The following is a 16,309-nucleotide window of genomic DNA, read 5'->3' as shown; positions in this document are numbered from 1 at the left end:
CAAGCTTCATGCTCTACCTACTGAGTTACAGAGGACCAAGCTTCATGCTCTACCTACTGAGCTACAGAGGACCAAGCTTCATGCTCTACCTACTGAGTTACAGAGGACCAAGCTTCATGCTCTAACTACTGAGTTACAGAGGACCAAGCTTCATGCTCTAACTACTGGGTTACAGAGGACCAAGCTTCATGCTCTACCTACTGGGTTACAGAGGACCAAGCTTCATGCTCTACCTACTGAGTTAGAGGACCAAGCTTCATGCTCTACCTACTGGGTTAGAGGACCAAGCTTCATGATCTACCTACTGAGTTACAGAGGACCAAGCTTCATGCTCTACCTACTGAGTTACAGAGGACCAAGCTTCATGCTCTACCTACTGAGTTACAGAGGACCAAGCTTCATGCTCTACCTACTGAGATACAGAGGACCAAGCTTCATGCTCTACCTACTGAGCTACAGAGGACCAAGCTTCATGCTCTACCTACTGAGCTACAGAGGACCAAGCTTCATGCTCTACCTACTGAGCTACAGAGGACCAAGCTTCATGCTCTACCTACTGAGTTACAGAGGACCAAGCTTCATGCTCTACCTACTGAGCTACAGAGGACCAAGCTTCATGCTCTACCTACTGAGTTAGAGGACCAAGCTTCATGCTCTAACTACTGAGTTACAGAGGACCAAGCTTCATGCTCTAACTACTGGGTTACAGAGGACCAAGCTTCATGCTCTACCTACTGGGTTACAGAGGACCAAGCTTCATGCTCTACCTACTGAGTTACAGAGGACCAAGCTTCATGCTCTACCTACTGAGTTACAGAGGACCAAGCTTCATGATCTACCTACTGAGTTACAGAGGACCAAGCTTCATGCTCTACCTACTGAGTTACAGAGGACCAAGCTTCATGCTCTACCTACTGAGTTACAGAGGACCAAGCTTCATGATCTACCTACTGAGTTACAGAGGACCAAGCTTCATGATCTACCTACTGAGTTACAGAGGACCAAGCTTCATGCTCTACCTACTGGGTTAGAGGACCAAGCTTCATGCTCTACCTACTGGGTTAGAGGACCAAGCTTCATGCTCTACCTACTGAGCTACAGAGGACCAAGCTTCATGCTCTACCTACTGAGTTAAAGAGGACCAAGCTTCATGCTCTACCTACTGAGCTACAGAGGACCAAGCTTCATGATCTACCTACTGAGTTACAGAGGACCAAGCTTCATGCTCTACCTACTGAGTTACAGAGGACCAAGCTTCATGCTCTACCTACTGAGTTACAGAGGACCAAGCTTCATGCTCTACCTACTGAGATACAGAGGACCAAGCTTCATGCTCTACCTACTGAGCTACAGAGGACCAAGCTTCATGCTCTACCTACTGAGCTACAGAGGACCAAGCTTCATGCTCTACCTACTGAGTTAAAGAGGACCAAGCTTCATGCTCTACCTACTGAGTTACAGAGGACCAAGCTTCATGCTCTACCTACTGGGTTACAGAGGACCAAGCTTCATGCTCTACCTACTGGGTTACAGAGGACCAAGCTTCATGCTCTACCTACTGAGCTACAGAGGACCAAGCTTCATGCTCTACCTACTGGGTTACAGAGGACCAAGCTTCATGCTCTACCTACTGAGCTACAGAGGACCAAGCTTCATGCTCTACCTACTGAGCTACAGAGGACCAAGCTTCATGCTCTACCTACTGAGTTAGAGGACCAAGCTTCATGCTCTACCTACTGAGTTACAGAGGACCAAGCTTCATGCTCTACCTACTGGGTTACAGAGGACCAAGCTTCATGCTCTACCTACTGAGTTAGAGGACCAAGCTTCATGCTCTACCTACTGAGTTAGAGGACCAAGCTTCATGCTCTACCTACTGGGTTACAGAGGACCAAGCTTCATGCTCTAACTACTGAGCTACAGAGGACCAAGCTTCATGCTCTACCTACTGAGTTAGAGGACCAAGCTTCATGCTCTAACTACTGAGTTAGAGGACCAAGCTTCATGCTCTACCTACTGGGTTACAGATGAGCAGCTCTCGTTATACCTCTTGTATATTGATGTAGGCGTCCCCCAGAAGGATAGAGGACTGAGGCCCGGGTAGTTCATCTCTGATCTCCCTATAGCAGGCTATGTACAGCTTCTTGTCTTTGCATCTCTGCAGGTATATGAGGGCCATCTTCTCCTTGGCCGCTGCGTAGTGTGTCTGAAGAGAAGAAGAAGAAAAGGAAGATGTACTCTTATCGTCCATTAACTTAAGAAAGAACGGAACAGTGTCTTCACAACCTGGTCCGGTGTGATGCCTCTGAGGACGCTGAGGGCTGTGTCCAGGTCATCTTTAGCCAAGGCCATGTCCACGTTAGCTATTGTCACACAGATCTCCTCTGGGGTACCAGCGAACTCAACGACAGCGTCCTGCAGCACCATGGTGGACTCATGCTGGCAGGAGAGGAGGAGGGATGGAAGGGGTTTATAGACACACACACTACACTGTCTACCTGGCAACAGCTCTGCTAGTAAGCTCGAAGATGAGAAGACTGGGTCACGGGCAACGAAAGTGTTACAGGATTGCATGAGGTCCGAAATGCACTTCCACAAACTAACCAAAACTGAACATGTGGCTAGAGGATTGGACTCTATAGCCACAAGTCATCAATATAGGTAGAAGTGGAAGGAAGTAATCATCGGACATGACGGACTACCATAAGCAAAGTAGTAATCAATCAACCAATCGGTCAATCAATCAATCAATCACTCAATCAATCTAAGTAGAAATGTAGTGTACTGGTTCTCCGTGTAGTCTCAGTGCCTCAGCCAGTTCCAGATAGACAGACACACGCTGAGTGTTGCTGACGTGGGCCTCTCTCCCACCCGCTGCTTGGATCCTCATCGCCACCTTCAGGGACGTGATGGCCTCCTCTAGCTTCCCAACACCCCGCGATGCACGGGCTTTCAGTAGGTGGTACTGGGGGAGATCTAGCACCTAGGGAGGGGTGGAGAGAGGGAGGGATGGAAGGGTGGAGAGAGGTGGAGGGATGGAGAGAGGGAGGGATGGAGAGAGGGAGAGGGATGGAGAGAGGGAGAGAGGGAGAGGGATGGACAGAGGGAGAGGGGGAGGGATGGAGAGAGGGAGAGAGGGAGAAAGCGAGAGGGGGAGGGATGGAGAGTGGGAGAGGGATGGAGAGAGGGAGAGGGGGAGGGAGGGAGAGAGGGAGAAAGCGAGAGGGGGAGGGATGGAGAGAGATGGAGGGATGGAGAGAGGGAGAGGGATGGAGAGAGGTGGAGGGATGGAGAGAGGGAGAGGGATGGAGAGAGGGAGAGGGATAGAGAGAGGTGGAGGGATGGAAAGAGGGAGAAAGAGAGAGGGGGAGGGATGGAGAGAGGGAGAGGGGGAGGGATGGAAAGAGGGAGAAAGAGAGAGGTGGAGGGATGGAGAGAGGGAGAGGGATGGAGAGAGGGAAAGGGATAGAGAGAGGTGGAGGGATGGAGAGAGGGAGAGGGGGAGGGATGGAAAGAGGGAGAAAGAGAGAGGGGGAGGGATGGAGAGAGGGAGAGAGGGAGAAAGAGAGGGGGGAGGGAGGGATGGCAAGAGAAAGAGGGGGGAGTGGAAGAGGGAGGGATGGAAAGAGGGAGAGGGAGAAAGAGAGAGGGGGAGGGATGGAAAGAGGGAGAGAGGGAGAAAGAGAGAGGGGGAGGGATAGAAAGAGGGAGAAAGAGAGAGGGGGAGGGGTGGAAAGAGGGAGAAAGAGAGAGGGGGAGGGATGGAGAGAGGTGGAGGGATAGAGAGAGGTGGAGGGATGGAGAGAGGGAGAGGGGGAGGGATGGAAAGAGGGAGAAAGAGAGAGGGGGAGGGATGGAGAGAGGTGGAGGGATAGAGAGAGGGGGAGGGATGGAGAGAGGGAGAGGGTGAGAAAGAGAGAGGGAGGGATGGCAAGAGGGAGAGAGGGAGGGATGGAAAGAGGGAGAAAGAGAGAGGGGGAGGGATGGAAAGAGGGAGAGGGAGAAAGAGAGAGGGGGAGGGATGGAAAGAGGGAGAAAGAGAGAGGGGGAGGGATGGAAAGAGGGAGGGATGGAGAGAGGGAGAGGGGGAGGGATGGAGAGAGGGAGAGGGATGGAGAGAGGGAGAGGGATGGAGAGAGGGAGAGGGGGAGGGATGGAGAGAGGGAGAGGGATGGAGAGAGGGAGAGGGGGAGGGATGGAGAGAGGGAGAGGGATGGAGAGAGGGAGAGGGGGAGGGAGGGAGAAAGCGAGAGGGGGAGGGATGGAGAGAGATGGAGGGATGGAGAGAGGGAGAGGGATGGAGAGAGGGAGAGGGGGAGGGATGGAAAGAGGGAGAAAGAGAGAGGGGGAGGGATGGAGAGAGGTGGAGGGATAGAGAGAGGTGGAGGGATGGAGAGAGGGAGAGGGGGAGGGATGGAAAGAGGGTGAAAGAGAGAGGGGGAGGGATGGAGAGAGGGAGAGGGTGAGAAAGAGAGAGGGAGGGATGGCAAGAGGGAGAGAGGGAGGGATGGAAAGAGGGAGAGAGGGAGAAAGAGAGAGGGGGAGGGATGGAAAGAGAAAGAGGGAGAACGAGAGAGGTGGAGGGATGGAAAGAGAAAGAGGGAGAACGAGAGAGGGGGAGGGATGGAAAGAGAAAGAGGGAGAACGAGAGAGGGGGAGGGATGGAAAGAGAAAGAGGGAGAACGAGAGAGGGGGAGGGATGGATGGCAAGAGGGAGAAAGAGAGAGGGAGAGAGGGGTGATGCTGGATACACTAAATTCGGAAGTGACCCTTTATGTAACACAATCAATCCCCCTACAGTGAAAGAACCCATCTATTAAACCTGGAAGGTGTGGATGACTCCAGTCTGATCTCTACACTATTAAACCTGGAAGGTGTGGATGACTCCAGTCTGATCTCTACACTATTAAACCTGGAAGGTGTGGATGACTCCAGTCTGATCTCTACACTATTAAACCTGGAAGGTGTGGATGACTCCAGTCTGATCTCTACACTATTAAACCTGGAAGGTGTGGATGACTCCGGTCTGATCTCTACACTATTAAACCTGGAAGGTGTGGATGACTCCAGTCTGATCTCTACACTATTAAACCTGGAAGGTGTGGATGACTCCAGTCTGATCTCTACACTATTAAACCTGGAAGGTGTGGATGACTCCAGTCTGATCTCTACACTATTAAACCTGGAAGGTGTGGATGACTCCAGTCTGATCTCTACACTATTAAACCTGGAAGGTGTGGATGACTCCAGTCTGATCTCTACACTATTAAACCTGGAAGGTGTGGATGACTCCGGTCTGATCTCTACACTATTAAACCTGGAAGGTGTGGATGACTCCAGTCTGATCTCTACACTATTAAACCTGGAAGGTGTGGATGACTCCAGTCTGATCTCTACACTATTAAACCTGGAAGGTGTGGATGACTCCAGTCTGATCTCTACACTATTAAACCTGGAAGGTGTGGATGACTCCAGTCTGATCTCTACACTATTAAACCTGGAAGGTGTGGATGACTCCAGTCTGATCTCTACACTATTAAACCTGGAAGGTGTGGATGACTCCAGTCTGATCTCTACATTATTAAACCTGGAAGGTGTGGATGACTCCAGTCTGATCTCTACACTATTAAACCTGGAAGGTGTGGATGACTCCAGTCTGATCTCTACACTATTAAACCTGGAAGGTGTGGATGACTCCAGTCTGATCTCTACACTATTAAACCTGGAAGGTGTGGATGACTCCAGTCTGATCTCTACACTATTAAACCTGGAAGGTGTGGATGACTCCAGTCTGATCTCTACACTATTAAACCTGGAAGGTGTGGATGACTCCAGTCTGATCTCTACACTATTAAACCTGGAAGGTGTGGATGACTCCAGTCTGATCTCTACACTATTAAACCTGGAAGGTGTGGATGACTCCAGTCTGATCTCTACACTATTAAACCTGGAAGGTGTGGATGACTCCAGTCTGATCTCTACACTATTAAACCTGGAAGGTGTGACTGACTCCGGTCTCCAGAGACTGAAAGCAGAGGTTGTAGTCTCCCTCATGGAGATGTATCCTGGCCTGCAGCAGGTGGACCTCAGCGATGGTCGGGTCTCTCTCCAGACAGAAATCCAGGAACTGCTGAGCGGACTGGCTGTCACCTGACAGGTTGACATAAACCCAGACAGAGAGATAGATGTTTAAAAATAGTAATATTGTATATAATAAAGTAAGTAAACTTTGTCCTAGCCAGAACGGCTCATAGGAGCAGGAGGCATCTAGTCTGTTGCAGGTCCTTACCCCCAATCCATTTTATATTGGTAGTTTATCAATCATCTCTGCTCATCAAGTTAACTTGTGAGTCATAATTTAGGGCTAGGTGATACATGGGCTAGGTGATAGACGCCTACGTCAATTCTCCTAACCTGCTACGTCGATTCTCCTAACCTGCCACGTCGCTTCTCCTAACCTGCCACGTCGATTCTCCTAACCTGCCACGTCAATTCTCCTAACCTGCCACGTCAATTCTCCTAACCTGCCACGTTAATTCTCCTAACCTGCCACGTCAATTCTCCTGACCTGCCACGTCAATTCTCCTAACCTGCCTCGTTAATTCTCCTAACCTGCCACGTCAATTCTCCTAACCTGCCACGTTAATTCTCCTAACCTGCCACGTCAATTCTCCTAACCTGCCACGTTAATTCTCCTAACCTGCTACGTTAATTCTCCCTAACCTGCCACGTCAATTCTCCTAACCTGCCACGTTAATTCTCCCTAACCTGCCACGTTAATTCTCCTAACCTGCTATGTTAATTCTCCTAACCTGCCACGTTAATTCTCCCTAACCTGCCACGATAATTCTCCTAACCTGCCACGTTAATTCTCCTAACCTGCCACGTTAATTCTCCTAACCTGCCACGTTAATTCTCCTAACCTGCCACGTCGCTCCTCCTAACCTGCTATGTTAATTCTCCTAACCTGCCACGTTATTTCTCCCTAACCTGCCACGTTAATTCTCCCTAACCTGCCACGTTAATTCTCCTAACCTGCCACGTTAATTCTCCTAACCTGCCACGTTAATTCTCCTAACCTGCCGCGTTAATTCTCCTAACCTGCTGCGTTAATTCTCCTAACCTGCCACGTTAATTCTCCCTAACCTGCCACGTCAATTCTCCTAACCTGCCACGTCAATTCTCCTAACCTGCCACGTTAATTCTCCCTAACCTGCCACGTTAATTCTCCTAACCTGCTACGTTAATTCTCCTAACCTGCCACGTTAATTCTCCTAACCTGCCACGTTAATTCTCCTAACCTGCCACGTTAATTCTCCTAACCTGCCACGTTAATTCTCCCTAACCTGCCACGTTAATTCTCCTAACCTGCCACGTTAATTCTCCCTAACCTGCCACGTTAATTCTCCTAACCTGCCGTACCCCCGCCCGTTAATTCCCCTCCTGCACGACCCCTCCGCCACGTCCCCCGCTCGGCTCCTAACCTGCTACGTCCCCCGTCGTAATTCTCCTAACCTGCCCGCACGTTAATTCTCCCTAACCTGCCACGTTAATTCTCCCTAACCTGCCACGTTAATTCTCCCTAACCTGCCACGTTAATTCTCCCTAACCTGCCACGTTAATTCTCCTAACCTGCCACGTTAATTCTCCTAACCTGCCCGTCGCCCCCACCGCTTGAATTCTCCTAACCTGCCACGTTAATTCTCCTAACCTGCTACAGTACGTTAATTCTCCTAACCTGCCACGTTCATTCTCCTTAACCTGCCACTTCGCTTCTCCTAACCTGCCACGTTAATTCTCCTAACCTGCCACGTTAATTCTCCTAACCTGCCACGTTAATTCTCCTAACCTGCCACGTTAATTCTCCTAACCTGCCATGTTAATTCTCCCTAACCTGCCACGTTAATTCTCCTAACCTGCTACGTTAATTCTCCTAACCTGCTACGTTAATTCTCCTAACCTGCTACGTTAATTCTCCTAACCTCCTAACCTGCTACGTTAATTCTCCTAACCTGCTACGTTAATTCTCCTAACCTGCCACGTTAATTCTCCTAACCTGCCACGTTAATTCTCCTAACCTGCTAACCTGCTACGTTAATTCTCCTAACCTGCTACGTTAATTCTCCCTAACCTGCTACGTTAATTCTCCTAACCTGCTACGTTAATTCTCCTAACCTGCTACGTTAATTCTCCTAACCTGCTACGTTAATTCTCCTAACCTGCTAACCTGCCACGTTAATTCTTCTAACCTGCTACGTTAATTCTCCTAACCTGCTACGTTAATTCTCCTAACCTGCCACGTTAATTCTCCTAACCTGCCACGTTAATTCTCCTAACCTGCCACGTTAATTCCACCTAACCTGCCACGTTAATTCCCCCTAACCTGCTACGTTAATTTTCCCTAACCTGCCACGTTAATTCTCCCTAACCTGCTACGTTAATTCTCCCTAACCTGCTATGTTAATTCTCCCTAACCTGCCACGTTAATTCTCCCTAACCTGCTACGTTAATTCTCCCTAACCTGCCACGTTAATTCTCCTAACCTGCCACGTTAATTCTCCTAACCTGCCACGTTAATTCTCCTAACCTGCCACGTTAATTCTCCTAACCTGCCACGTTAATTCTTCTAACCTGCTACGTTAATTCTCCTAACCTGCTACGTTAATTCTCCTAACCTGCCACGTTAATTCTCCTAACCTGCCACGTTAATTCTCCTAACCTGCCACGTTAATTCTCCTAACCTGCCACGTTAATTCTCCTAACCTGCTACATTAATTCTCCTAACCTCCTAACCTGCCACGTTAATTCTCCTAACCTGCTACATTAATTCTCCTAACCTCCTAACCTGCCACGTTAATTCTCCTAACCTCCTAACCTGCTACGTTAATTCTCCTAACCTGCCACGTTAATTCTCCTAACCTGCCACGTTAATTCTCCTAACCTGCCACATTAGTTCTCCCTAACCTGCTACGTTAATTCTCCTAACCTGCTACGTTAATTCTCCTAACCTGCTACGTTAATTCTCCTAACCTGCTAACCTGCCACGTTAATTCTCCTAACATGCTACAATAATTCTCCTAACCTGCTACGTTAATTCTCCTAACCTGCCACGTTAATTCTCCTAACCTGCCACGTTAATTCTCCTAACCTGCCACGTTAATTCTCCTAACCTGCCACGTTAATTCTCCTAACCTGCCACGTTAATTCTCCTAACCTGCCACGTTAATTCTCCTAACCTGCCACGTTAATTCTCCTAACCTGCCACGTTAATTCTCCTAACCTGCTACGTTAATTCTCCTAACCTGCCACGTTAATTCTCCTAACCTGCTATGTTAATTCTCCCTAACCTGCCACGTTAATTCTCCTAACCTGCTACGTTAATTCTCCTAACCTGCCACGTTAATTCCCCCTAACCTGCTACGTTAATTCTCCCTAACCTGCCACGTTAATTCTCCTAACCTGCTACGTTAGTTCTCCTAACCTGCTACGTTAATTCTCCTAACCTGATACGTTAATTCTCCTAACCTGCTAACCTGCTACGTTAATTCTCCTAACCTGCCACGTTAATTCTCCCTAACATGCCACGTTAATTCTCCCTAACCTGCTACGTTAATTCTCCTAACCTGCCACGTTAATTCTCCTAACCTGCCACGTTAATTCTCCTAACCTGCCACGTTAATTCTCCCTAACCTGCCACGTTAATTCTCCTAACCTGCTACGTTAATTCTCCTAACCTGCCACGTTAATTCTCCTAACCTGCCACGTTAATTCTCCCTAACCTGCCACGTTAATTCTCCTAACCTGCTACGTTAATTCTCCTAACCTGCTACGTTAATTCTCCTAACCTGCTACGTTAATTCTCCTAACCTGCCACGTTAATTCCCCCTAACCTGCCACGTTAATTCCCCCTAACCTGCTACGTTAATTCTCCCTAACCTGCCACGTTAATTCTCCTAACCTGCTACGTTAGTTCTCCTAACCTGCTACGTTAATTCTCCTAACCTGATACGTTAATTCTCCTAACCTGCTAACCTGCTACGTTAGTTCTCCTAACCTGCTACGTTAATTCTCCTAACCTGATACGTTAATTCTCCTAACCTGCTGCGTTAATTCTCCTAACCTGCTAACCTGCTACGTTAATTCTCCTAACCTGCTACGTTAATTCTCCCTAACCTGCCACGTTAATTCTCCCTAACCTGCCTTGCTAAAATGCTACAAGGAAGCAGGAAGCAGGAAGCAAAACGGTCTAGATTCGTAACCAATCTGTTAGGTTTTGATCCTCCCACCTGTTTCGCAACGCCCACTTTCAGACACACTACAGGTATGCAGTTACCATGACTACCTTTCAGACACACTACACAGCCTTTTGTCAATAAGATTTGCTCATCTCCCGCATCCTCTCTCCTCCGTCCTCTTTCGCCTACTTTTGAAAAAGGTTGAAGGTAATTGAGGAGAGGCAACGAGGAGAGGGAACGTGGATGAAAATGCACTTGTATAAAATGAGATCCTTCCTTATCCATGAGGTTTACAGGGGTGGATGCCAAAACACATGAGGTTTACAGGGGTGGATGCCAAAACACATGAGGTTTACAGGGGTGGATGCCAAAACACATGACATTTACAGGGGTGGATGCCAAAACGCATGACGTTTACGGGGGTGGATGCCAAAACACATGACATTTACAGGGGTGGATGCCAAAACACATGACGTTTACGGGGGTGGATGCCAAAACACATGACGTTTACGGGGGTGGATGCCAAAACGCATGACGTTTACGGGGGTGGATGCCAAAACACATGTATAAAGTGATAAAAACAAATGAAGTTAAGACATTTTATAGGTAAAATGATAGGTAGCATATTGTTTTTGAATGTATTCATGGTTTTCTCCAATTGTACAACAGCTGATTCAAAGGGAGTGTGGCAGATATCAAAATACTTCCTGGTAAAAATTAACTTGTGCTTCCTCGCCAAATGACGCTATCGAGGACAAGAGGACCATCTTCCGTTTGACTACTAACAAAATGACACACTCCTCGACCACTGGGACCACTTATCGGTTCCTGGGTCACGGAGGGAGGACGGAAAACGCAGAGACCCATACTGACCCATACAGACCCATACTGACCCATACAGACCCATACTGACCCATACAGACCCATACTGACCCATACTGACCCATACAGACCCATACTGACCCATACAGACCCATACAGACCCATACAGACCCATACAGACCCATACTGACCCATACTGACCCATACAGACCCATACTGACCCATACAGACCCATACTGACCCGAAAGGAACATGATATGGGCCATGTAGTAGGCTCCAAGCAGCAGTCCGGGGGCCATCTGGACCACAGGCTGCAGGACCATTCCACAGTGACTCAGGCCAAAGGGGACGGGCTGACCTGCTGTCAGGGGCTTCTCCTGGGAGGGAGGGGGATGGAGGGGATGGAGGTATGGCTCGTTAGAAACACTGCTAAAGAACTTTCTCTCCTGCATGGAAACACAATAAATCAAATCAAATTTTATTGGTCCCCCCCCCCCATCCAACGAGGTCTATGTATTGATTTTGCAGACGCTCGTATACAGGAGCAATCAGGGTTAAGTGCCTTGCTCAAGGACGTTTCAGCTATTAGGCTCTGGGATATGAACCAGCAACCTTTCGGTTAACGGCCCAACGCTCTTAACTGCTAGTCTACCTACGAATTACAACTGATTTTCTGTTCTACCTGAGAATTATTTGCACCCACCTGGTGTCCCAGGTCTAAATCAGTCCCTGATTAGAGGGGAATCCCCCACCTGGTGTCCCAGGTCTAAATCAGTCCCTGATTAGAGGGGGAATCACCCACCTGGTGTCCCAGGTCTAAATCAGTCCCTGATTAGAGGGGGAATCCCCCACCTGGTGTCCCAGGTCTAAATCAGTCCCTGTTTAGAGGGGAATCACCCACCTGGTGTCCCAGGTCTAAATCAGTCCCTGATTAGAGGGGAATCCCCCACCTGGTGTCCCAGGTCTAAATCAGTCCCTGATTAGAGGGGGAATCACTCACCTGGTGTCCCAGGTCTAAATCAGTCCCTGATTAGAGGGGAATAACCCACCTGGTGTCCCAGGTCTAAATCAGTCCCTGATTAGAGGGGGAATCATCCACCTGGTGTCCCAGGTCTAAATCAGTCCCTGATTAGAGGGGAATCACCCACCTGGTGTCCCAGGTCTAAATCAGTCCCTGATTAGAGGGGAAGAATTTAAAAGAACAGTGGAACTGGCTTTGAGGTCCAGAGTTGAATTTGAGGGGTCTAAAGGGTTTACCTGGAAGAAGGAAAGGTAGAGGTTGACCACTTGGAAAATAAAGTCGGGATGGAGCCTGTGGAAGTAGTCTGGTCCCATTGGTCGCCCTCGCAGGTCCAGGAAGTGAAGGTCGGTGGCCTCCTTCAGTAAGGGTGACATCACCGCCAGCCCCGCCCCTCTCTTGTGGACCAGGAGAGCCTGCAGAAGGACCAGCTCCTACAGTAAAAGACAAGGGGAAGATACAGTTCGCTTTACTATACTTCCTAATCAAACAAAATCTCAACGACCCTCGACAACCTCGTTCAGTTTTATGGGACCTTGTGACCTCAGATCAGTGTAATGTGATTTGGTCACTCAGGAGAAGGCTACGTGTCATACCGCTGACTGGCCAATGGCCTGGTGGATCTCTCTGAGGAACTCCAGCTGATTGGCTGCTTCCTGTAGCTGGCCGTCCATCAGCTGGCAGCGGATCAGTCCTAGAAAAACAAACACCTCCCTCAGTGGCCTCACCACAACACTCAACATACAGGAAGTTCAAGGATATTGCCTTAAAAAGCATAGGAAATACATTAAATACACACACAAAAGTATGCGGACACCACTTCAAATTAGTGGATTCGGCTATTTCAGCCACACTTGTTGCTAACAGGTGTATAAAATCGAGCACACGGCCATGCAATCTCCATAGACAAACATTTGGCAGTAGAATGGACCGGAGTGAAGAGCTCAGTGACTTTCCGGCACCGTCATAGGATGCCCACCTTTCCAACAAGTCAATTAGTCAAATTTCTGCCCTGCTAGTGCTGCCCCGGTCAACTGTAAGTGCTGTTATTGTGAAGTAGTGGAAAGGTATAGGAGCAACAACGGCTCATCGGTGAAGTGGTAGGCTACACGAGCTCATAGAATGGGACCGCCGAGTGCTGAAACGCGTAGTGTCAAAAATCATCTGTCGTCGGTTGCAACACTCAATACCGAGTTCCAAACTGCCTCTGGAATCAACGTCTGCACAATAACTGTTTGGTCGGGAGCTTCATGAAATGAGTTTCCATGGCCGCCACACAAGCCCAAGTGGTGTAAAGCTCGCCGCTATTGGACTCTGGAGCAGTGGAAACACGTTCTCTGGAGTGATGAATCACGCTTCACCATCTGGCAGTCCGACGGACTAATCTGGGTTTTGTGCGAATGCCAGGAGAATGCTACCTGCCTAAATGCATAGTGCCAACTGTAAAGTTTGGTGGAGGAGGAATAATGGTCTGAGGCTGTTTTTCATGGTTCGGGCCCCTTAGTTCCAGTGAAGGGAAATCTTAACGCTACAGCACACAATGACATTCTAGACGATTCTGTGATCCAACTTTGTGGCAACAGTTTAGGGAAGACCCTTTCCTGTTTCAGCATGACAATTCCCCCGTGCATAAAGCGAGGTCCATACAGAAAGGGTTTGTCGAGATCGGTGTGGAAGAACTTGACTGGCCTGCACAAAACCCTGACCTCAACACCATCGAACACCTTTGGGATGAATTGGAACGCAGACGGCGAGTAAGGCCTAATCGGACCTCACTAATGCTCTTGTGGCTGAATGGAAGCAAGTCCCAGCAGCAATGTTCCAACATCTAGTGGAAAGCCTTCCCAGAAGACTGGAGGCTGTTATAGCAGCAATGATCCAACATCTAGTGGAAAGCCTTCCCAGAAGAGTGGAGGCTGTTATAGCAGCAATGTTCCTACATCTAGTGGAAAGCCTTCCCAGAAGAGTGGAGGCTGTTATAGCAGCAATGTTCCAACATCTAGTGGAAAGCCTTCCCAGAAGAGAGGAGGCTGTTATAGCAGCAATGTTCCTACATCTAGTGGAAAGCCTTCCCAGAAGAGTGGAGGCTGTTATAGCAGCAAAGTGGGCACCAACTCCATATTAATGCCCATGATTTTGGAATGAGATGTTGGACGAGCAGGTGTCCACATACTTTTGGACATATCATGTATTACTCACCAGAGTTATCACATTTTTAAAAAGCAAGGAAGATGCACATCAACACACTGGGAAAGCAAGGACTGTGTGAATGTGAATGTGTAAACACTAGCCTACAGTACCTACCTGCCAGGGCCGGGACACTGCTGATGTCAGTGTTGAGAGCAGCAGAGTACCACCTGATGGACTCTTTAGTCTTCTTCTGTAGTGACAAAAGGTAGCCCATCTCATTGGCCACATCAGCATTCCCAGGGGCTTTAGAGTACGCCCTCTCTGTAAATGGAGTCAGCAGCTGAAGGATCTCTGGGTTGCCTCCACACTATAGACAGACGGAGGATGTTATAATTCTATATCCAAACGGGACGGTACGGTAATATATAGATCTCTCTGGAACAGTAGATTTCATGTGTCGTATTGGGAGGCTGACATACCAATATACTTCAATATGTGAATATAGTCAACACATGACTTCCGGGGGGGGGTAATATGTTAACACAAAAACCCTGATACACAAAGACCCAGAATGTTGTGCTCCAAGGGACTGGGCTGGGCCGACCCCCAGCTGGCTAACACAACTGGTTCCATGGAAACAGAGGCCAAGGGACTGGGCCGACCCCCAGCTGGCTAACACAACTGGTTCCATGGAAACAGAGGCTGAGGGACTAGGCCGACCCCCAGCTGGCTTAAGTCACTCTTAAGTCACTGTTTATGTAGTGTTGTCTCTCTCGTCGTGATGTGTGTTTTGTCCTATGTGTGTATCTGGCTAACTATACTGCTCAAAAAAATAAAGGGAACACTTAAACAACACATCCTAGATCTGAATGAAAGAAATAATCTTATTAAATACTTATTTCTTTACATAGTTGAATGTGCTGACAACAAAATCACACAAAAATAATCAATGGAAATCCAATTTATCAACCCATGGAAGTCTGGATTTGGAGTCACACTCAAAATTAAAGTGGAAAACCACACTACAGGCTGATCCAACTTTGATGTAATGTCCTTAAAACAAGGCAAAATGAGGCTCAGTAGTGTGTATGGCCTCCACGTGCCTGTATGACCTCCCTACAACGCCTGGGCATGCTCCTGATGAGGTGGCGGATGGTCTCCTGACGGATCTCCTCCCAGACCTGGACTAAAGCATCAGCCAACTCCTGGACAGTCTGTGGTGCAACGTGGCGTTGGTGGATGGAGCGAGACATGATGTCCCAGATGTGCTCAATTGGATTCAGGTCTGGGGAACGGGCGGGCCAGTCCATAGCATCAATGCCTTCCTCTTGCAGGAACTGCTGACACACTCCAGCCACATGAGGTCTAGCATTGTCTTGCATTAGGAGGAACCCAGGGCCAACCGCACCAGCATATGGTCTCACAAGGGGTCTGAGGATCTCATCTCGGTACCTAATGGCAGTCAGGCTACCTCTGGTGAGCACATGGAGGGCTGTGCGGCCCCCCAAAGAAATGCCACCCCACACCATGACTGACCCACCGCCAAACCGGTCATGCTGGAGGATGTTGCAGGCAGCAGAAGGTTCTCCACGGCGTCTCCAGACTCTGTCACGTCTGTCAGGTGCTCAGTGTGAACCTGCTTTCATCTGTGAACAGCACAGGGCGCCAGTGGCGAATTTGCCAATCTTGGTGTTCTCTGGCAAATGCCAAATGTCCTGCACGGTGTTGGGCTGTAAGCACAACCCCCACCTGTGGACGTCGGGCCCTCATACCACCCTCATGGAGTCTGTTTCTGACCGTTTGAGCAGACACATGCACATTTGTGGCCTGCTGGAGGTCATTTTGCAGGGCTCTGGCAGTGCTTCTCCTTCTCCTCCTTGCACAAAGGCGGAGGTAGCGGTCCTGCTGCTGGGTTGTTGCCCTCCTACGGCCTCCTCCACGTCTCCTGATGTACTGGCCTGTCTCCTGGTAGCGCCTCCATGCTCTGGACACTACGCTGACAGACACAGCAAACCTTCTTGCCACAGCTCGCATTGATGTGCCATCCTGGATGAGCTGCACTACCTGAGCCACTTGTGTGGGTTGTAGACTCCGTTTCATGCTA

At 48.9% G+C, this 16,309-nt stretch overlaps 1 protein-coding gene across 3 annotated transcripts in view; it reads right to left on the bottom strand.

Moving 5' to 3' along the window:
• Positions 1–16,309, bottom strand: part of LOC106590692 (tetratricopeptide repeat protein 21B) — a 77,675-nt gene that overhangs the window by 39,823 nt on the left and 21,543 nt on the right. For all 3 annotated transcript variants that reach the window (XM_082970832.1, XM_082970831.1, XM_082970833.1), the window contains exons 9-16: positions 14,380–14,572; positions 12,672–12,769; positions 12,315–12,509; positions 11,299–11,434; positions 5,993–6,150; positions 2,786–2,983; positions 2,287–2,439; positions 2,048–2,206 (exon numbers count right to left, since the gene is read on the bottom strand). In XM_082970832.1, the coding sequence (XP_082826958.1) occupies positions 2,048–2,206; positions 2,287–2,439; positions 2,786–2,983; positions 5,993–6,150; positions 11,299–11,434; positions 12,315–12,509; positions 12,672–12,769; positions 14,380–14,572 (1,290 nt within the window). The remainder of the gene's footprint in view (positions 1–2,047; positions 2,207–2,286; positions 2,440–2,785; positions 2,984–5,992; positions 6,151–11,298; positions 11,435–12,314; positions 12,510–12,671; positions 12,770–14,379; positions 14,573–16,309) is intronic.

This window comes from Salmo salar, chromosome 29, assembly GCF_965601325.2.
Source record: "Salmo salar chromosome 29, fSalSal1, whole genome shotgun sequence".
In the NCBI taxonomy this organism is placed as follows: Eukaryota; Metazoa; Chordata; class Actinopteri; order Salmoniformes; family Salmonidae; genus Salmo; species Salmo salar.
The sequence above is the reverse complement of the archived record's forward strand: the minus strand, read 5'-3'. Positions and strand labels throughout refer to the sequence as shown.